The sequence below is a fragment of the Choloepus didactylus genome, chromosome 17 (genome assembly GCF_015220235.1).
Source record: "Choloepus didactylus isolate mChoDid1 chromosome 17, mChoDid1.pri, whole genome shotgun sequence".
NCBI lineage: Eukaryota > Metazoa > Chordata > Mammalia > Pilosa > Megalonychidae > Choloepus > Choloepus didactylus.
Genome location: NC_051323.1, coordinates 48,837,361 through 48,860,548, shown reverse-complemented (window position 1 = coordinate 48,860,548; position 23,188 = coordinate 48,837,361). Strand labels below are relative to the sequence as shown.

The 23,188-nt window shown below is 41.6% G+C and overlaps 1 protein-coding gene across 5 annotated transcripts in view; it reads right to left on the bottom strand.

Moving 5' to 3' along the window:
• THADA (THADA armadillo repeat containing) overlaps positions 1-23,188 on the bottom strand; it is a 400,812-nt gene that overhangs the window by 60,129 nt on the left and 317,495 nt on the right. For 3 of the 5 annotated variants that reach the window (XM_037806790.1, XM_037806789.1, XM_037806793.1), the window contains one exon: positions 7,755-7,849. The exons of 1 other annotated variant lie outside the window; for it this stretch is intronic. In XM_037806790.1, the coding sequence (XP_037662718.1) occupies positions 7,755-7,849 (95 nt within the window). Of the gene's footprint in view, positions 1-7,754; positions 7,850-23,188 lie in introns of those variants that run through there. One more of the 5 variants, XM_037806792.1, reaches the window with a different exon arrangement.

Genomic DNA, 23,188 nt, shown 5'->3' with positions numbered 1-23,188 from the left:
GAAACTTCTATGAGTCAGGTTTGTCTCTCCAACTGTACTCTAGGTTACTCAAGAGCTGACACTGTATCTTCTCCCACAACCCCTAGGAAGCAGGATCAACTCTCCTGGCTTGTCTGAGGCTGAGGGGTTTCCCAGGATGCAGGACTTTCAATGCTAAAGACAGGGCAGTCCAGGTGAGCTAAGACGGTCAGTCATCCTACCCTAACACCGTACAGGGAGCAAAGCAGGTTTCACCAACTACTTACTTAACTCATTTAATTGACATGGACAAATAGTCTGTGATGAGGGGCTGGTGTGGGGAGGGGCAGGAATACATAGAAAATTGAAATTCTCAGGTGTTCTGAGACCCTCAGTGCACCTTTGAACAGTATTTTACTCCTGCAGTGGAAAATGTGGGTAAGAAGGTTTCATGACATGGTTCTGTCACAGATCCAGGACACTCAGCCCAACGCCCACCCTATCATGAGGCCCTTAAACTAGAGTCATGGAAATGGGCAGCAGACCAGGGGCCAGGAAAGTTTGCCTTTATCACTAACCAGTTGTGTGATCTTGGGTAAATCACCTAATTGCTAATCAATCTACCTACTGATTAAATGCTCCCTAAGCTCTCAAATTCTAAGGTTTGTGGGCCTATGTACTCAGCACCAGGCCTGGAATTAACGAAGGATAAATACCTCATTAACCTAGCAATCTAATAAACACACCCTGTATTATTGTGACTTCCAAAAGGCAGCGAGGAATCATCTGCTTAGTTTGGGAGCTCCGTGTTCCCTGGGAAAGATACTTTTGGCAAAAGCAACAGTTCAGATGACAGTCATAGTGTTTTGGAGATAAGCAACTAATTTATTGACAACAAAGCCCTGTTTTTTTTTCCTTGAGATTTCATAGCTGTAGGCACAGAAATACCAAGGCCTCAGAAGACTCTAAAAATATGTTCTTATTCCTTTTTATCTGCCACCAGAGCTGAGAAAATAGCACCAACTGTGTCATATTAAACACATCTGCATCCAGTGCTGATAAAGTGCATAACTGAGGGAACAGATAAGAATTGTTTTCAATTTGTTCAGATGGGATTAGTTAAATTTAACCTAATTAGACCAAATAATCAAAGCAGGTGTTTGTAAGTTGCCAATGTTTTTATTCTCTGTAATTGTTTGGTTATATCTCCCAGGAACTTAGGCAGAGGAAATTAGTATGTCATAAAATCACTGACAATATTTATTCATATCACACATATATTATCCTTGTTCGGGGCAGTAAAAATACAAGGTATTGTTGAATGCTTCTCACAGATTTTACCATTCAACCATCATCAACATCCAAACTGGCCTTTGGGAGGACTTATATTACCTAACTTCTATGACATAAATACAAGGAGTAATAAACGAGAGCCTATCTTCTTAAACTGATCTAAAAGCACACTCAATTGGCATTTAGACTGTATGGGGATTCTGGCTTCACTTTCACAAGCTAGCTGGTCACTTTTAAGGCAATTAGAAGGGAAAAATATAATAATGAGAATAATAGTAATAGTAATAATAGTTACATTCCGGTTAAAACCAAATGTTTATTGCACTTGGCAGGATGATGAGATCTGAACGATAAATTTGAACGACAAAGAAACCACAAAATGAAGTCACCGGCAACATGGTATTGGTAAGTTCTTTGGACAGTGGCCACAGGTCCACTTTCAAGGGGAAAAAGGACAGGAGGCTACCTGGGGGCGGTCAAACATTTTCTTTTTAGTCACTGCCTGCCCCAGCCCCTGGTCTGCCTCACATTATTCCACACTCCCACGGGATGGGAAACAGCAACACAGGCAGGAAGGTCCTGCAAAGGGGATCCCTCTGCGGGAGGGGCAAAAGCCTGGGAGGCTGAATTCACAGAGAGAGATCTGGGGCCTCCCTCCCTCAGACAGTGACTGGTTTGTCCCGACTCTGGCCTTTATGCTGAGGGGCCACAGAGCGGGTGGCTGGAGGGCTCAGGCTCAGCCACTTACTTTGCATATTACATCAGGCAGTTCTTGCCGTGCCTCGGTTTCCTTGGGTCTAAAATGAAGCAATGCCAGTACCTCCGTTAATGCAGGTCAAATGCCTAGCATGGCGCCCGGCAGAGTTAAGGGCCCAATAAATGTTGGCCATTTGTAATTTTTATCTCTACAAGGAAGACAATACTGAAAATCTTTCCTAGAAATGAGAGTATAACAGGCATCTTATGTTTATGTAAGGGGTAAGGACAGAACAGCCTTCTGAGATCACTTATATAATGGGGAGTGGGATGGACAAATCCTTCTCTACTTAAAACATTCCTATGAAATTGTTATTATGCGATTTCTTTATTTCTTTTGGATTAACTAATCCCCTTCAGGATTCATACTTCCAATACATTATACACACATATGATTATAAAGCAAAGAACCATGTTGCATAAGATTTGTCAAATGGAGACCAGGAAAGGAAAACCTCACTCATAAATACAGCAAGAGAACTTAAACTGAAGGTCTGAGGTGCAAGAAGGTAAGATATTTGCTTACATGGTAAAGGATAATGTTCAGTTCAACAGCTGTGAAAAACAGATTTAGGGAGTGTGGGTATAAGCGAGAAATAGAAAGTCCATCTCAGAGGAAAGGGGGGTTAAATATTTAGCCAATACTCAGATGATATTTTAGTAAATAGAGTTTCAGTGGAAAATTATTTGTTGGGTTTAAAATTAGAATTAAGGTTCTCCATTTCCATACCCCTGCCCAGACCTGTAACAAGGGCCTAGTCCTTGTGGCCATTGGCCTTTTTCTGCCCTGTTCCCCCAACTCCAATTGGAGACAATCATTTTCTTTCCAGCAGAAAACTGATATATACTAATGATGACAGCTGGATTCAGAAAAGGAAGAATACAAGGGACAGAGTCCTTGTGGGTTTAAATCACTTTAAAACTCAAAATAAAACACAGATTCAGAATTTTTAAAACCTAGTTTGGCTGAGGAAACCTCAAAGGATTGGGAAGTACTAAGATAAAAGTTTAAACTGCACAAAACACATCGTTATCTTAAGTTCTTCTAATCATCTTCTCTGCCTTCTCTCCTTCACTGTTTTTCTTATTGTTTATGCCCCCAGCCCTTTGATGTGGTTCTAAGACATTCAGAGGTAGGATTAGCCTTCCAAGGTCACTTGTAGAATACAATTTGAGCAGGGATGGGCCGATAACCCCACATCCAAAGAAGTTTCCTGGAAATTGTTATTATTTCATTTCTTTGGATTAATTAATCCCCTCCAAGATTCACATTTAGATACATTTAATGCTCAAACACATCACATATACACATATGAACAAAACAGAATTATGTGGTAAAATGGAAGAGGGAAAACCCTCCTATAATTTCACCATTCTACAACTATTTTTTAGCACTATAATGCTTTTAATTCTGGTCTGGTCCTCTCCTCCCCACCCCACCCCACCTCCCAAATCCCCAATATTGACATCATAATGTCTGGGCAAATCTCCCTCACATTGAGTCAATGAATTTTCAGTTACATTCTTGAGCAACAATAGGAACTTGGCTCCACAAGGGTCCTAAGAATCCTATGAGGATGAGGGCAAAGAAAGAGAAATGTCACCCTATCTTAGAAACCAGATGGCTTCACTCTCTAGTTTATATTCCCCAATAATCTCCCCCTTGTTTACAAGGTCAAGTCCAAGCTCCTTAGAGTTTTGTCTGTGAGGCTCTCCACGATTCAGTTCCTGCTTCCCCAGCCTCACTTCTAGTCACACCTGCCTGGCCATGAACCCAACACTCCTGCAACACTTTGAAAGCTGTGCTGATTTGTGCTTCTGTGGCTTTGCCATGCTCCTCTCTCTATCTGCAATATCTCTCTCCGTTTTGCTTCTGGTGAATCCCTATTCATCTGTCAAAATGCTGCTCAATCACCTCCTCTGCTATGAAGCCTTTCCTGCCCTCCAAACAGAAACAACCCTCTTTCTTTAGCGCCTCAGCTATATCTGATACACACTTATTTCCATTATAGCATCTATAACCCCTTACTGTACCTACTTGTCAGCCCAAGACTACTTACTCATCTGTATCTCTACGTATAGTGCTCAAAATATATTTGATGCTAGCATGTCTGATGAATGAAAAAAAAACCGTCATAATCCTTTTCTGGATCAGTAAGAGGGGCAGGGGCATCCCAATGCAGTGGATTCTAAAGATGCTGGTTACGTTCTATGCAGGGCACATTATGCTTCGATGTTTTCCTAGGAAAGCAGACATTTCTTCTTCTCTGAATATGTTTCAGGATATGAGGAGATTCGTGAATGTGAGGGGTTGAGCACAATTCTGCCAGGCTACAGGGACTGGATTAGATGCCTGGCTTTCAAATAATGACAATGACAATGATGATGACAATAACATTAATAGCAGCTAATGTTTATTGAGCACTTAATCCATGCTATGCAAAGCACATTCTTTACGTAGTGCTTTATATGTATTAGTTTACAACCACACTAAGATATAGATACTATTATTATCTCCATTTACAAATGAGAAAAAGTATCCCAAAGAGGTTAAGTAACTTGTCTAAGGCCATAAAGTTAGTAAAAGGCAGAGCTGGAATTCAAACCCTGGCATCTGGCTTCCGAGCTATGTGGTATGGTATATTTTCTACTCTGAGCTTTGCCAAGTAATAAAGGAGGTTGATATATACGTATTTACAAATATATAAGCATAATATAAACAAAAGAGACATTCTGAAAATGAATTGATCTCTGATTTGAGACATGAGGTCAAACTGTTACCATTCTAAAAACGGAGGAAAGTTATGCATTTCATCAATTAGTTAACAACATACCCATTTAACAAGGTGCTTAGCTAGAGGACAAAGACTCTTATGAAATGGTTAATTCTTTCAAGAGCTTACAAGGTAAAACTATAATATCATCATACTATTTTTAAAACATTTCAAAATCTACACATCCAAATAAGTGATCACCTTGTTTGGTAATATGCTTATCTACTTCAAACTGCCTTTGGAAACAATTTATGAAACACATAAGAACAGATTTCATTACATTAAGCTCACAGTTTTACCTAAACAGTGCCATTCATCTTAATCATCATTTTATTTGTCATTTCTAAAAATCTAATCCATCCTCAAAGGAGGAACATTTGCTACTAGTGTTTGTGTAGGGCTGTGTGTGTGTTTGTGTCTGTGTATACAAATTCATATAGACAGATATAGATATGTATACACATACCCATATAGCCAGTGTTTTATGAGGGCAATTCCCAAAGGACCGGGCAAAATCAGTGCTGCCCAACAGGAATACAATAATCAGCCATAAATATAATTTTAAGATTTCTAGTAGCCACATAAAAAAAGTAAAAAAAAAACAGGTGAAATTAATTTTAATAATATTTTATTGAACTCAGAATATAAAAATATTATCATTCCAACATGTAATCAATATAAAAATTATTAATGAGAAATTTCACATCTTTTTTCCACACTAAGTCTTTGCAACCCAGTGTTTATTTTATAACTTATAACACATCTTAATTTGGACCAGCTACATCTCAAGTGCTCAAGAGCCAGATGTGGCTAGTGACGGCCATACTGTCCAGAGCAGGAAAATATATTTAGAGCTATGGCCGCCATACCTAAGAGGGAAAGCACCTCGGTCCCCTCTCATCTTACTCTGCAAAGTTACAACTTTAAGAGGAATAATATTATATGGATGCAAGTGAAGTATACTTGAATAATAAAAGACAGCTTGTGATCACATCTAATTGGGGTGTAAGGTAGGAATCTGGAGGAAAGAATGATTCAAAAGGCCAAAGTCACCTTCATGGAGGAGCCCAGCCCAGTAAAGGATGAGCAGTGGGGGAAGAGATAAGGCATTTGCAACACTCAAGGGTTAGCATTTTCAGACAAGGAATGATGGCATCATTAAGTCAAGAAAAACTCAGTTCAAGTAAACAAATGATTATTGACAACCAGGCAACTCTGAGAGGATACCAGTGAATGGATTTGTAAGTAGTGGGCAACTCCTTAATGGCCAAGGCCCTTTAGATACATAGAGAAGTATGAGAACGCTACATGAAATTTGGAACAGAAATTTAGAGATGGTGATAACCTAACAAATTTTACTTGGTAACAACTGATTCATAATCTCTTTATCATCTTTGGACCCCAGGTAGACCAAACGTAAAATAAAGAGGATGCAACTCTGAGGTTCTTACTGAGTTTTTTTATCTGGGGAGATCAATAATTTATTGTCCAGACCTGGACAGTTTCAAGAGTAAAAGAGGGTAGTATTAATAATTATGCTGGGAAAACAGGCATAAACAGGGACTGTTTTACAGCTATAAAACTACACGATTTTGTTTTACCAGATAGATATAACCACTACCCTTCTCCAGAGATGCAGAGCTGATGAAGGTCCAGGCATGTTCTTATCGCCTCTGAGTGACCACAGGGACTTTTTTTTTTTTTTTTTTTTGAGATTGTTCACATACCATACAATCATCCAAAGAGCCAAAGTGCACAATCAATTGCCCATGGTACCAGCATACAGCTGTGCAGCCATCACCACAATTAATTCTTTTCTTCAATTTTTAGGACAATTTCATTACTCCAGAAAAGAAATAAAGACAAAAAAAGAAAACTCAAATCCTCCCATACTCCTAACCTCCCCCCCTCCATTACTGACTCATAGTATTGGTATAGTACATTTGTTACTGTTGATGAAAAAATATTAAAATACTACTAACTACCACAGAGGCTTTTGTGGGCTAATACACCTTGATCTGGGTGAGGCCGTTTAGAACCTCCCCCCACCCCAGTATTTTAAATTGGTTTGAATTTGGAAACAGGGTTCCATATGAAAACAGAGCAGGACTCTGACAGCCTGAATGTATTTACTGAAGACAACAAATCATTCATAGACTAAATGTAACAGAGGAAAGCCTGGCCTGCTTGTACTCAGAATCTGACTCTGTAATTGTAGCCTCCTTTAGACAGGCCTAATCAATTAGAAGAGGCTGATTTTAACCAGTTGCAGGCTCATTACCCTGCATTCCAGTTTGTGTTGATGAAAATCAGTTTCCATCTGTGGCCTGGAACTTACATACGGCACTTCCTGCGGCCTCTTGTGTAAACACATCAATTTTTTTTTTTTTTTTTTAATTTGGAATAGCCCTTCTCCCTTTTATTTTAAGAAGTCTTGTGAATCAAGATTAAAATAGAACAGTTGTACATGGATCTGGGACCCATGCTGAGAAACATATACGAGCAAGGAACATGTATGAAGTCAGAGCTTGAGGAAGCAATTCATACATGCCTTGGTGTAGGGGTGGATTTGAGACAGTTTCAAATATCCAGGCTCCAGCATCATATGCCCCACCTCAGTTATCTCCACAGAATGGGACAGAATGAACTGTCAATGAAAACAACAATCTTTCAAAGAAAATGCATGAAATTGAAAAGCCAAGGTCTTAGAAACACAGAGGGTATCTGAGACGAGTCCACACTCTTCCTGCAATGACCAAAAAAAAATTAATAAACAGCCAATTTCCAACTCAACAAGGACAGGTTTCCTTGATAAGCTTCTATGAGGGAACCACATGACACGTTCAATTCTGATGCATGGTTAGTCTTACAGAAGTAGAGTGTGGGGGAGTGCGTGGTAGAGCTGCTCAAAACCCCACCTACATTTCAAACACCAGTAACCATTCCAAAATGTGATATAACTATGAATCATACCTGGCTGGTTGCCTTTTGTGGGTGTGTCAAGGTAGCCACTTAATAGGAAGAGAATATCCATATATACAGCTCTGGTCACCAAACATGGATTTTGCCTAGAAAGGTAGAGAACAGAAAATAAATTGACATTTGCTCATATGAAGGAAGAAATGAATACTTTCTACTAAACATGTCAAGGGGCTCAAAAAGTGATGGTGAATGCCAAAAAAAGATAGACAATCATCAATGGAAAGAACAGCAGCAATTCAAATGAGAAAATGAAGTCCAAGGGCACATGGACTATGGGTGGCCAAAACAGATAAAACTATGCGCTGGCTCCAACTAAAATAAACTGAAAACAAACAAACAAAACTCAATATCCTAGCACAGTTATTTTGAAGAAAAGCAGGGGGAATATGTTCTATTATTTCCCTCTTAAGTGAACAAATTTTGGGGGAAAAAATCATTGGTCATAAAAATCACTGATCTAGCATTTTGGAGGAGAATTGCATTCACATACAAGAAAGAATATCTATGGGCTTGAAAGAATATCTATGGGCTTAAAATAACATGCTGAACAACAAACACACAAGCATTAACAAACAATGGAGCTAACATTTCTTCCCCAATAAATGCATTTTTTTCTTCCTTCCCTAAATGGAGCAACTTATTTTACTCTTTGAACCACACGCTGGAAAAAGTAAGTGGGCTCAGATTTGGGAGTCCAGATGAAAAAGGAAGGAGGAGGACTCGCTTGAAAGCAATGCTGAAGGCCCCTGGCTCTGAGTTTCACTTCATATTGGCCACGAAAAGGGCCAGAACCTCCTCAGTGTACTAATAACTCAGCATACGTAGTAAAAGCAGTAGAGTTTCAATCCTGGCTTTGCTACTTACTATCTCTGTGACCTGAATCAGATTCCTTGCCTGTAAACTGGGAACTATATCACCTCACTGTGAGTCACTGTGAGTGTTCAGTGTGGCCCAGAGAACTTAAAATGCCCACCTCAGTGCCTGGCCCCTGACAGACGCTCCACAAAGGTTCATTCCCTGCCCTTCTTCTCTGCCTCCAACATAAGGTCAGGGTAGGGCATCAAAACTGGCAGTGCTCTGGCTAATCGATTTCCATTTGGCTTTATCCTTAAACCCATTCTTTTCACGCCCTGCAAATTAACAGTTCTACCATTTCCCTAAAGCTTATTCTCAATTTGATCCTAAATGCCTTTATGCTGGGGCTGGTATATGCTCTATCATGAAAAGCATATTGGATCCTTCTGATTTAAAGCAAAAATGTCTTATTTCAAGGTCTCTGTTGTTGACCTGCCTCATTTCTGCTCCACTGACTTGCTTCACTTACAATAGTATCTGCTTGTTCCCTGACTCCTATCTTACCGTGACCACTAGCTAATATGGATGCCTTAGGTATGGCCTAATTTCACACCTACGCCTAACTTTTTTTTTTTTTTAATTGGTTTAAAAAATAGGTAATACGTGCACATGGCATAAAAATAATTCATACAGTACAAAAGGGCATGCAGTGAAAAGCAAGTCCTTTTTTCCATGCCTCAGCCCCTGCCCACATTCTGTTCCCGTGAGGCAACAACCATTACTCCTTTCTATTGTATCCTTCCAGACACACTATTAATTTATGAGCATCTCTCTATTGCTATCCCACTTGTCTATTTTTACATAAATCCTTGTTTATCACATATGAAATTCTGAGCATTACTCTTTTTCACAAGTATGTTTTAGATCTTCTATTAAGAGGACAGAGATTTGCCTCATTTAAAAAAATGGTTATAAACTGCTCCATTTCACAGATTTACCTGTCTCAAAATAATTCAGATTAAGATATGTTACTACTGACAACAATGCTGTTAATAAATATATTTGTACATCAGTTTTGTGCATATGAATGGGTATCCAGAAGAGAAATTCCTAGAAGTGGATTTGCTGGATCAAGGTATATGCACATTGAAAATTTTGATTGATTTTGGCAAGAGGCTCCCCAAAAAGGCTTTTCCAATTTATACTCTCACCCAACAGTATCTAATAATTAAAGTTTCCACAATCTAATAGACACAGCGCATTATTAAACTTCTGGACTTTTCCTAAGATGTTAAGTGGAAAAAAACCTCATTGTTTTAAATTTCAATTATTTTATGAAGAACAAGGTTGACTATTCCTCCATATGCTTAAAAGACATTTGAATTTCCTTTCCTATGAATTGTGTTCAAATCCTCTGTCCATTAGGTTGTTGGTCTTTTCCTTATTGATGTGTCAGAACGCTCTGTATCGAAAGGAGAGTTTTGCCTGTCACATGTGTTGCAAATATGTTTTCCCAGTTTGTCATTTGTATTTGAACTTCCTTTATAATAATTTTTTTGCAATTCAGAAATGTTTAGTTTTACGCAAATATATTGATATTTTTAAATTTATGTCTTCTGGGTTTGTGTTATGCTTACAAAGTCCTACCCTTCTTGGAGATTATATACATATATTTAAATTCCATATTTTCTTCTCGTAACTTTACAGTTTCATATGATAAAAATTTTTATTTATTTGGAATACATTTTTTTTCCCCCAGTCCTGCCTCTATGTTTGGTCTCTATTCCGTTTTCCTTGGTCTAGCTTCTTGTCTTTACCCTTCCACCCACCATGGAATGCCCACAGTCTGGGAAAACTTCTTTATCAATACCATTCTCAATTACAATACTTCCACTGTTTAACAGTCGGGATGTCCCCCACCAAAGGAAGGGCCCCCCGGGGAAGAATGACAGGAACCCTGATGTTGGAGGCTAGCTCAAGGACAGATAAATCAATGCAACGTCAGCAATCCAGCATGGGGCCTGGAGAGAGCAGATGCAGTGTGTCCTGTGCATCTGATTTGAGCCAGGTGATTGAGGAGAGGCACATGAGATGGTTTCTGACTTCAGAGAACTGTGTCTAATTACGGAAAAAACAAAGACAAATTTTGGGACAGAACAGAAGGAGTTAGTAGAAAGAACACCTCAGGGTAGACTGGAGGGCACTTTGAAAGGGGGAAATGGATGTGGGAAGGAATTAGTTTGGTATGTCCAGTGACTGAGGGAAACCAGTTTGGGAACAGTAGAAAATGTGTTAAGTTGGGAACAGGAGCAAGGCAGGCCAGACTTTCAGGAAATGGGATGCTTCATGCTGACTGATGTTCCTTAGTGTAATAATTTATTGCCTGCTGCAATGCGGCCTCGTAGAATCAAGGCTTCTTGTCCTGGATGTTTTCCTGTCAGTGGAGCCATACCGAACCATAAAGGGAAGTTTTTAGGAAATCAGTTTGACTTTCAAGGCTGATGAGGAGCCGAGTTTCTATGAGCTTTTTAACTAAGTTAATTTCTTTTAAATGTCTAAATGAATAGAGGAAAGGCTGGCAATCTTGACAGCCCCCTGCCAGGCTGACCATCATGCTGGCCTCTGGGGACATTTAGGAACCACTCTGACTGTGAGGCTTGGGGCCAATTCTGACGTAGTCAACTAGATAACGGGAGGCTCCCTCAAATGGCTGCTGCTTTGGATTCCAGGAAAAACAGAGGATCTAGGGCCACAAAGAAGTCCACCCATGGCTTTTCCTTCGAAATTGACTCAGAGAGAAACTCCAGCCTGGAGCCCACTGTTCTTGGCGCCACCTTTGAGGACAGCCACAACCACATAACATCCCTGTCTGGAGTCACAGAATTGGGTTTCATTCTAAACTGGCTTCTGGGTCAGGAAATTTTTTTTTCTTTTTCTCCTGCTATTACTTGGTGTTTGTTCTGACTTGGGAATGGAACACTGTGAGTTCAGGGTGAGCCAGAGGTTTGTTCTCAGTCTGTCAAGCCACTTTGATGATGGGAATGAAATCCCAGGGAAGAACAAGCCAGCTGGACAGGAAACCAAGCCACAGGGTTTTGGTGGGCTTGGGGGATTTTTTTTCTAATCCCAAATGGAAAAAACTGGACATGGGACATGGTGTAATGAAGATACAGTGTTTGAAGAAAATCAGAAGTGCTCAAGGTCTAACAGATGGGCTGAAAAACAGTATAATAATGGGCTTTAGAAGGAGTAGGAATCAGGTACTACGAGGACTAAGTTTACACATACAAAATGAAAAGAAAGGCTTGGTAAGACTCTTGCTTTCCGTCACTGTTTCTATCACTTGACAAATATCTGCCCTAGAACCTGATTAATATGTTTTTGCCTTGGGAAATCTCTGAACTTCATTAAACCTCCTGCCCTCTCTCCTGGAAGTTGCAGGGAGGGAGAAGGCAGGGCAGACACAGCAGGGCTTCCCAGACACATTCACAATGGCCCTAGTGTCTAGAGGACAGCAGGAGCTCTTGGGAAGTCTGTGATAAATTATTCGTTCTTCCTGTTGCTTCCGGAATCCTGCAGATCTTTTTAACTGAGGCCCATTCATTCAGAAAACATTTACTAAAAGGCTACTGAAAGCCAGGAATAGTGCCAGGATTTGGGAATACGAAAATGAAATGATTCAGTGTCACAGTCACTGCCCTCAAGGAACTTAGAGTCCTGAATAGTGTTTTTCAAACTGCAGGCCATGACCCATTTAGTTAGTTATGAAATAAACCAGTGGGTGGTGGCCAACCTAAGAGAAAGAAGTAGGTGACTGAATAGACAAACCTGGCACTTAGGGAAATGGTAAAGCCCAAATATATACATTTTGGGGGTCAATGAACTTTAGATGATTTGAAGCCATGAGACATGATGAGATTACCAAAGAGAAGAGAAAGAGAGGGAAGAAGAGGAAGAGGAAGAGAAGAGAGAAGAGGGAGAAAAAGAGGGGGGAAATATAATCAGAACACATATCACAAGTAGTAAGGGCAAGCATGGTTTTGATAACTTGTTTCAAATATAAACAGGTTATCTATCAAGTCCCTTGAGCAGAATGAATTTTCAATAAATTATCTTGATATAAGACATAATTTATGAAATAAAGCAATTAAAAAAATTTTTTTAAATCATCAATTGATTTGTTCTAACTCCTTTTTTTTTTCTTTTCCAGGTAATGAACACCCTCTATTATATGGAATGGTATCAGTCGGGTTACGCATGGTATCCAAAATGACAGTGGATATTCCAAAAACTAAAGCTCCTGAAATTATATATGATAAATCTTGAACAAATTCCCTCTCTATTGCATTTCTCTTGAAGACTATTCAGATTATTTAGAGATATTATTAAAATTTCAATGTGTGCAAGATTTCTTGAGTGTGTGTGTCTAGTGTGTCTGATGAGTGTGTATGTGTATGTACACATGTACAGCACAAAGAAACACATTAAGTCAAAGGGAAAATGTATTTCTGGTTGTGAGTAGCTTGTCAAAAAAGTTTGAAAGATGCGAGTTTAGCAGAAGAAATACACAAGCAATCACTCTAGATTGTGATGGATGTTCAAAGGGGTGGTTTTTTTTTGGACAGAATAAAAATTAAGAATGGTGGAAGAGGGAACCACTCCAACTGTTTGAGTGAGTCAGGATGTAAGTGCCTTGGCAGAGAGCTGGAGGACGAGGAGGAGTCAGAGGCAGACCCTGGGCAGTGTCCTCAGTAGAGGAAGCAGCAGGTCCAAAGGCTTGTGCACATGATATGTGTGGCAAATAACAAGTACAAGTGGAGGAGGGACAAGAAAGATGCGTGGAAGAGGGACAGCAGGAAATGATAAAGGATGGGTGAACAGGGGCCCAAAATGGGAGTGCTTAGGAGTGACCTTTAAGAGCTCCAAAAGTTCCAAAGAGTCACTGCTTGAAGCCCCCAGAGGGACCCCATCAGCCTAAGCCACACTGGAGAGCCCTGGTCCCCATTCAATGGTTGCAGGCCTCAGTGGGTTCCCGGGAAGAGACAGACCACTCACTTTGGACATACTAAACTCTTCCAGAAGAATTCATTGCCGTCTTCAGAGCACTGGAAATAGCTGTTCTGGCTTTAGACTGCCAGTGTCCATTGAGGAATTTAAGGCAGGAGAACTGATCTCTGGGTTGGGATCTGCCCTGGACGTCAACAGAGTCAGGGTCCAGGGTCACTCCGGTCCCTAAGGAACTACTCCCCCAGAACCCTAACATAAACCCATGGCTGAACTTTATTAATCTAGGAACATTTACTGAACACCCAAAGGAGCTAATTTGGGGAATAATGTTCTGAGCTTTGCAGAGCTTGTGGTCTTATTGGGGCGGGAGGAGGGAGGCTTGGTTATGTGGAGAAAAACAAAATACACATAAAACAATCAGAGGGAATGCCATGAAGGAGGGGTCTGAGACAGGGAAGCATTAAGGGGGCTGAAACGAATTCCAGGCAGGAGGGCTCACTGGAGCAAAGGGAAGACTGAGGAATAGAAAATAAAATGGGTACAGCTGACAGGCTTGAAGGAGCTATCACAGCCCATCGTAGCCTCTTAAACTCTGATCTTGGCTCCTGCACAGGCCATGGAGGGCACTTCTGTTCTCAACTATAATGAACGACAAGCAGCTTCTTGCCACATACCAGCAGCAGAGCTAATGAACCAACATCCTGGAGATGGGCCCAAGATGTTCTGAAGAAAAGAAAACCAGCAATGGAGAGAAAGTGAATGGGGAGTAAAAGGAGAGCAGGGAGGTGGGAAGGGAGGAAGGGGGAAAAGGAAGGGAGAGAAAGGAATAATGGGAGGGAAAATGGTACAAGAGGGAGAGGGAGAAACATCCTACTATGATATTCCCACTTTATACATGTCTAGCCATGTTTCTGACATGGTTCAACAAGCTGAAATCATGTTTTAAAGCCCTAGTTTAAAACTCACTACAAAGCCTTGTCCCAGAAAACAGCCTCCAAGGACAACCTGAACTGCTCACTCGACACAAGCTATTCTGTTGACCTTCCTTTGGTCTCCCAGAGATACTGCTGGCTGTCTTTGTAGTCCAAAGCAGTTGAGTCTCTGCAAGGGAAGCTGTGGGCAGACCAGACGCCTCTCCTTACATTTGGTTATAAAAGGAAGAGCTGCTGTGGTTAGGGGCCATGAGATGCTTCTTTGGTGCAGGCCACGTTAAGCCATGTAAATGGGGAAGTGTAAATTAAATAAAAAGAACCTCCCTCTTCCAGTCTGATTTCTATTTTTATCATAGCCCCCCAGTCAAGGACTGAGCATATGGGATCCTGTGGAAAAACAATAGGGGATTTGTTTAAATCAAGATGCCAAATGGTCATGAATTACAGAATATATATTTTTAAGCGAGTTACTTTCCCTTACTGGAACATCCAGAATTCAGATCTGCACACGGGGCCAGCTGGCAGCAGCACGCAGGGCCTGGCTGTCTCCCGGGGACTGCTCGTTTACCTTGCCCTCCCCTGCGGGCCGGGCTGGCAGACCCAGGCTTTTATGGTATGCTGCAACATCCATCCAGCCTTTCTTGGTCTGGAGCTCTGCAACTGTTTATACTCACACCCACACATATAAGCTGCCCCACAGACCTCCCTGTTGGATTTTCCTTTTAAAGTGAAGCCATCCCATGTACCCTACTCTGCTGGTTGGCCAGTTTATCCTCCCTCTTACTGAGTGGCCACGCACAAAGCTAGAGACCATGAGCTGTGAGTTTGTCCAGAAAGGGACCACACACCTATAGAGCACACTAGACTTCCCCTGGAAACGCAGGTTTTGTGCCTGGGTGATGGCATCTGTGAAAGCAGAGCACCTTAACTGCTTTACCAGGGTTCTGGGTGGGCACTCGGCAAAGGCCAGGGAGCCTGCAGAAGGCGCTGGGGTTTCCTTGCTAAGTTAGGGCTGAAGCCACAGGCTCCTCTGCTTGCCCTCGGAATGCAGCTGCTCGAGAAGAAGGCCACAGTCTCAATGCCACAGATTCACCTTCTCCCTCCATGAAAGCTCACCTGCCTTTTCAGAGAACTAGCCACACCCCCAGAGGCCCTACTATTTTTCCGTCTTTCTATTAGGCATCTTTTTCTCATTAATGCATGAACACTCAAGCTATGTGCAGAGAATGATGAAAAAGAGACCTTGTGTGGGATTTGGGATTTACTCAAAGCCTGGGGAGACTGTTTCAGAGGGTGTATGTTTTTTATTCCTTTTATTAGAGATGCATGTTCCTCCCTACCCCCACCCCACTCTGTGACTTGTTTAAAAGTAAAGTTTAATATGTTGCCAGAGAAAGTGCTGGTTAATAACTTAATAAGCTATGTTTTAGGAATTATGGGAGAAAAGTGGTATTTGAGAAAACTTTCATTGTACAGTTTGGAGCTTGGCATATATATAGCTTCAGTTATATAGAATGCTAACAGAAGTCCCCTTTCTTTTCAAGCCTTCTTTCTCCCTAGGAGTTAAAAAAAAGATAAGTAAGGTGAAAAACTTCTGGAAACTGCATGAGAAGTCTGTATGTATATTACAGAGTGAGAATTTCTAACAGCACAGTCCACGGAACTGTGCTAATGTGAGCTTGGCTAACCACACATTTGGAAATCAGCTCTGGCAAAAACAGTAATAATGATAATGTCAACTGCATTTTATTAAATGTTTTATCTTCAAAGAAAATTCCTATTTAAATTTATCTTTATAAGACTCCTAAGAGGCAAGAAAAGCAGGCATTATTATTCCCATTTTTACAAAAAAAAAACAAAGTAACTTCTATAGCTTAAGTGACCTGCCCAAGATCAGGGCAAAACCCAAGAACAGAATCAAGGTTTTCTAGACAAACAAATTGTAACATTGTGTTCCAAACACAATCAGATGAAAAATGAGACATCACGCCAAACCACCAGAGTATTTTGGTTTGCAAGACACCAACAACCACGTGTTCCAGTGCTTTGTCGACACAGTCTGGTGAAAAGCAAGGCTCCAAGTACAGCTTTCTCCGAGAACCAACATAAAGACATACTTTAAACACAACCGATTATGTTGATAAAGATTTAATTATTTTGACAACAAATATTTCCTATGTTTGCTTTGTTCTTTTGTACTTTCACCTTCATTACTCACCATGTCTTATCCCCATCATCTATTTCACATCCTCATTTTTAGACCTTTTCACTTTATAGATTATAAAAACTGAGGCCCAAAGAAATTGCAGGCCACAGCCTGTTAGTCAGTTGTCCAGTGGGGACCAGCACCGAAACGTGCTGGCTCGAGTGCACTCTGCCTCTCCTCAACTTCAATGCAATGCTTTCACTGGCCGTGGGCTTTTCTATTCACCAAGTCCCGCTAAAGTGACCCTCCCTGGTCACCCAACACACAGGGCCCACAGGCATATGTAGGCCTTTTCTGGCTCAGGAAGCTCTGGAAGAAGCCCCTGAACTCGCACTGGAAGATGCAGGCCTGTAGGCCTGTCCAGTTGCTGGAGAAGCCTGGATGTCACTGGCAGGTGAGAAGGAAAGGAAAGTGAGGCTTCTGAGGGCCTCTCTGAGAGCTTGGCCCCTCCATGTAAGAAGAGCCCATGTTCTCCACAGCTCACAGGAAGGCAGCCTAAGCCTGGCCACCCAGAAAGAAGTACTAGAGCTAAGTCAGGGCACCATGGGGGCGGAGAAGCAGGATGCACAGAATGGCCTAAAGATGTGTTCCTGCCAGGTCTGCATGTTTCTGGAAAGACTGCCATGAGTTACTGACTTCAGATAAGGTACTGTCTCCAAAAGATCATTTCTAAAAAACAGCTGTGTGACCCAGGAGAATTAGCTTATTTATTTATCAGAATTTAGTATACAGTTAGCATGGATTTGTTGGTCAGATTAAGTGGCAGTTACCAGCTGAGAGATTTCTGAAGGGATGGGTCCAGAGTAACTAAGTTTTGATGGCCAAAAGAGCTGGAGCCAGGGCCCTGTCCAAGGAGGGCTGTCCTGGGAGAGGGCCGAGGGCAGCACAAGGGAATGGGGTAGAATTTTCTGAATATGATCAGGCTGAGTAGCAAGAAGGAGACAGGATAAGTGGCAACAAATAAACATACTACTTACATCCCTAACCTGAGCCATCTTCTAAAGCCAGCCACATCTGTCAAGAAGGGAAAATTACCTCACCTCCCATCCGCCCACCCCTCGATCTACTTCCTATTTGTAGAAAATGTTGGTTTGGATTAGATCAAAATGTTTTTCAACTAATAGACTTTATTTTTTAAGATCAAAATTTTGTAACAAGGAGGCAGGGTGGTCCTCTTAGTCCCTTCTGGGGCTCCCACTTGGAGGGAAGCCATGCTGGTGGGCCTCCAGGCCCCCATCCTAGCTTGAACCATATTACCATCTCTGCCATCTTTAACATCTTGAACTTCCACTTGAGCTTCTGTTCAAAGAAAAGATTCCACTGGATTAGATGGCTTCTAAATTCCCTTTCCTGCTATCAATTCTGTGGTTCTATGGCTCTCTTAGTCATGTTGGGAAGACAAAGGTAACGTAGTGTAAAACGCATAAAAGCATCTCTATTCCATCACTAGCTTCCCAGGCAGGCAACAGGGGCTTCCAGGTGACAGGAATAGAAAGCTGGCACATTGCTACTAGGGAGCTTTTAGTTAACCAGAAGGGGCTGGAAATTTTGTTGACCATCATGGGGACTGGAAAGATTTAAGCCACTTCCCAGTGTATCTCATATGTGCTTGTCAGCATCCTCTCAACTCTTGGATCAAGTCCAAATTCCTCTCATGGCATTTTAAGGCCCTTTACAACTGGTCTCTTATCAAATCTTTCAAGTTCTCCAAAACACATCTCTTCTTCAGCTCTGTTTCCTTACTGGCCCACATGCATTCCCTCAGGTCTGCCTGACAGGTCTGCCCACCACCTTGACAGGCTCCTTTTTCACCATTTTTAGTGTTTCCAAATCACACCCATCCATTAAAATGCATCTTAAATACCTAACTCCTCTAGAAATCCTTTCCTGACTATGTCAGTCCACTTTCTTTTTGGAACTCCTATACTTCCTGTACATACTATAGAATTAGAACTTCTATATGTACTTCATTGTTAGTTAATTGTTTTGCATGGATAAGCTCTCTCTTTTCAATTAGACTGGATCATAACTAAACTTTGACACTAGAGACTTCATTATTTATACCTAACGTGGTTCCCACAATGCTGAGTACTGTACTAAGATGCCTTCTTTGTACTCAGGCAATGAGTCCTTCACAATTTACTTAGCAACAAAGGCTCTATACCATTATAACTCCACTCATTTCTACTCTAAGAAAATTAACCTTATGTAACAAATAATCTCACGGAGGCTTATACCCCAATAAGACAACAGCACAAGTGGAACAAGACAGATATTTCTGAACCCTGTATTGAACTAATTACCATCTCCAGGTTAGGACTGCAGATTTCTATATTTAGAAAGTAGAAAGCATCAGCAGCTGGGGGTTGAATTCTCAGTGTGCAGTTGCGTAAAAGGACTATTTTTATTTCTCTCTGCAACACGAAGAAGCTTTGGTCCTGGGCAACTTGTGCAACAGCTCAGTTTAATGTGTTGATCACTTCTGAATGCTTTTACCCAGACTAGTTTCCGTAAGCTCAACCCGTCAACAAGAAACATATCACATAATTTCAAACTTCACTTTTTCTTGAACAACTTATTCCTTTAAAACCTGAGCTGTATTTTTAGTAGGAATATCTAATGAAGAAGATGTTTTGTACCTTGTTCCATTAGTTTGGATTGAAATGTAATAACCTAAACATTCCTTCTGTTTTTAAAAAAACAAAACAGGATCTCACCCCAAGATATTATGACCTTAAATATTTCTGAAAAGTTTAAAAGGTAAGCAAACAAATGTCAACAAACTTGGATCTAAAACACACTAATTTCTTTTCCCTCATTATTTAAATCCACCTTAGACTTGAGACTTCAAACAGGCTGAGATGGAGGACTCAAGAGGGGGCCTAATGAGAACCTCCCCCCCAACAAAATCTGGGAATTTAAAGAAAAGGAGTTATCACCATACCTCTAAAATTAAAGTGGGAGGGGGGTGGAGTGCAGGTTACTGGGAAACTTTCATTTTGAAAAGAGAGAGAGGGAGAGAGAAGACACAAACCAAAAGCAAAACACAACCCCCAGCAACGCCTGGAAACTTGCTATGTAACTAACCATCCCTGTTATGACTTGCTTCCCTTGAAGTTTTGGCAGGGACCACAAATGAAAGCCTTAAAATGCCACATGATCATCTGAATATTTTAACAATCCTTCTGGATTGGATTCATTTCAGTGGCATGAGAGTGAAATGGCAACCTGTAGCTGTGGCCAAGTGCCAAGGCCTCTCTTTGCCTCTGTACTTCAAGAAGTTGTGAAAGAAGGACCTCTTCCTTGGGGAGGGGGCCAGTCTGGAAGGCACAAGGGATGTGGGAAGGGGCTGAGGGACTGTGGGAAAATGGAATCAGCCCCAATCCCCAGTATTTCTGCCTGGGAATTGTAGTTCAGTCTCTTGAGCGAACAAATCTGGTGGTTAGAAAATAAATGCTGTCTTCAGCTGAAAAGCAAAACAGTATCCTAAACCAGAACTTCGGCAGCTAGCCACAGACCCCCTAGGGCAGACTGTGATTGCCACACAAAAGCTTAAAGAGCCTCATCTCTATAAGCATCTTTTCCTTACTCGTTTCAATCCACAGGACATTGAGGATCTTGAGCTTAGTAGGGTCAAGTAATAGAGAAAATGGTGGGAACAAACGGGAGGGTAGATATGGGGGTGGAGTGGGGAGGGTAATTGGAAGTATATGTGCCAGGAGGACGGAGGAGAAGATGAGCACGTGAAAGAGTGGACAGGGGATATTTGGAGCCCTGATGGAGAGGTTGTAGAGGCAAATGAATGGATCAAATAGCTAATAATTTTTACAAATAAAAATTAACTTCAGGCCACAGATCATTAGGTCTGGCGTACAGAATAGGTGCTCAACAAACATTAGCTCTATCACCTCCCACCCCTGCCATCAGCACTGTTTTATTCAAAAATTTATTTCCCAAGGATTGCATCTCTAGTAACCTTGGGATCTATTCTTCTATTCCTGAGAGCCTATTTTTCCCACCAGAATATAGGACTGTTAATTTTCAAAAGATAAATACTCACTGCCTGCCAATAAAGCACTGGTCCTGGCCCAGGCATGGAAGCCACTGGACAACTGCCCAGACAAGGGAGTGCAGATTCCCCACAGAGGGCGGGGCCATGCACCCCTTGCTGTGGGTGACCCCAGAGAGATGGGGAAAGAACCCTGAGCTGATCCCTTCAGTGGCTCCACACTCCAGCAACAAGCCTTTGTGAATGAGTGTGAGAGGGTGGGAGTATTTCAAATTGGGCACCACGGCTGACCCCTGCTCTTCAAAGGACACACTGTGATCCCAGGACTAGCAGCATAGGAATCCCTAGGCATTGTTAGAAATGCCAGATCTCAGGCCCCAGCCTAGACCTACTGAAGGAGAATCTGCATTTCAACAAGATCCCAGGTGATTTCGCCTGCACAGCAGGCTGAGAAGCACCATTCTAGAGGATGCCTCAGTTACCACTGTACAAAGCCTTGACTTAAAACACTGAACAGATGGAGGCACTGCCCAGTAGAAAGAGCCTAACAAGGAGCCACCAGCTAAGTCCTCAACGAAAGTTAATAGTTGTCAGCTGCTACTCCCAGTCAGCTGTGTGACTTTGGACAAAGTGCCTGGCTTCTCTGAGCCCGTATGGGGTTGAAAATTGACTATAATAAACTTTATGATTCTTTCCAGTTCTAAAATTCTAGGACTATGATTCTATGATTCTATTTTGTAAGACTGTTTTCTTGCCCTCCTTAAAGCGTAGTAGTTGTTTGAACAAATAGTTGCAGTATTTAATAAAGTCTGGCACACAGCAGGGCTCAATAAATGTTTGTTGAATGAAGAGATAAAGGTACAGTCTATTCTCTTTAAGCCTTGAAAAATGAAAATGTGCCATGAGCTTCCACAGTTGTCAACCACACCAGAATATCAGGTTTAAATGGTACTTTCAAGGGCAATTGACATAATTTAAAATATCTTGCCAAGGTAGCTTTCAAGCACCCAACCTCAGACATTCACTCATTCATGAAACACATGATGGTATGGCCTCTCACACTGACATGACTGTGGAAGGCTTCAGCAGCTATTATCTCCTGGGTAGCAATCTAGAGAGGCAGCCAATTTGACTTTTCTGAATGAATCTTTGGCCTGAGGAGAAAAACACAAGCACCTTCTAGCACGACCATTGTTTTACTCAGTGCACGACTGTTGTTTTACTCAGTGCCCTATGAGGCCCGCTTCCCACCGTGCCTTCTGGAATTCTACAGACCCCACTAAGCATTGTGGAGGTGCCCAGGATCAATATTCTCTCAGGAGGTGGAGTACTTTAGCAACTAGGTCCCACTCTTGGTGGATCTCAGACTCTCTGAATTTTGGAGGGGCAAGTGGCATCTCATCCTTTCTCTCTCCCTTAAGGTGATGGCAGGGACAATACTTGCGATAGCATCAGTGGTTCTCAAGTGGACTGCATTTGAGAATCTCTAGGAGAGCTTTGAGGAACTACCGGTGCCTGGGACCCATCCCAGAATAAGTAAACCAGAAACTCTGAAAGGAGAACCTGGCATCAGGAAGTTTGAAAATCTCATGATTCTAATATTCAGCCACCAGTATTGAGAACTACTGTCTAGAATAAAAACTCACCATCAGCCAATCTGGTACCTAATAAATGCCAATACCAAGAGTTACAACTCCCCTTTCTATGAGAAAGGTAATGGAATGAGAGAAGTGGCTGGGAGAGAATGGTGGTGAAGCAGAGTGAGCATGCTTCATCGAGAGAGAACAGCCGATACTCAGCTCTGGTCCATGGTGGCCATATGGGAGGACAGGCCGGGTGTTGTCAGATCTTCCAGTTTTTCAAGAGAAACTGGAAATATTGATTTATTGTGAAATTTCATTTTTTAAAATGCCAGCAACTAATTAAAAAAATTTAAACCCTGTGTAAGTCAAACAAAACACATCTATGGCCAATTTGATCCCAAAGCTCTGTCACTTTGATTCATCTGGCGAGAGTGCGCAGTCTGCCCAGGACTGACCCCAGACCCTGTGGAGAGCCCAGGAGATGATTCTTCATTGAGTCAAGACAATAAAACGCTGAAGTACCGCAGTTTATGTGCAGGTGAAAATGGAAAAAAAATATCTACCCACTTGACTTTTCTGTTAACTCAAGCCAAGCTGAAATGTTGACTCCACTGGGTGTCTTACATACAGGGTTTGACTCCCCAGTAATTTTACAGTGGAAAAAAGTGGATTTTCTTATACTAATGGAGTTTTGAGATGAGTTAATGAAATAATGTTTACAATTCTCCTAATAAAGAGCTTGGCACCGAGTAGGCATCCCTAAAACACAAGCTTCTTCAGCCTAATTAAAAAAATCTCAGCTAAACCTTTAGTGGAGGTCTCCCGTGCACTGCTGGTGGGAAGAACTGACACACCCCTTGTGGAAAGCATGACAGTGTATATCAGGGCTCCTT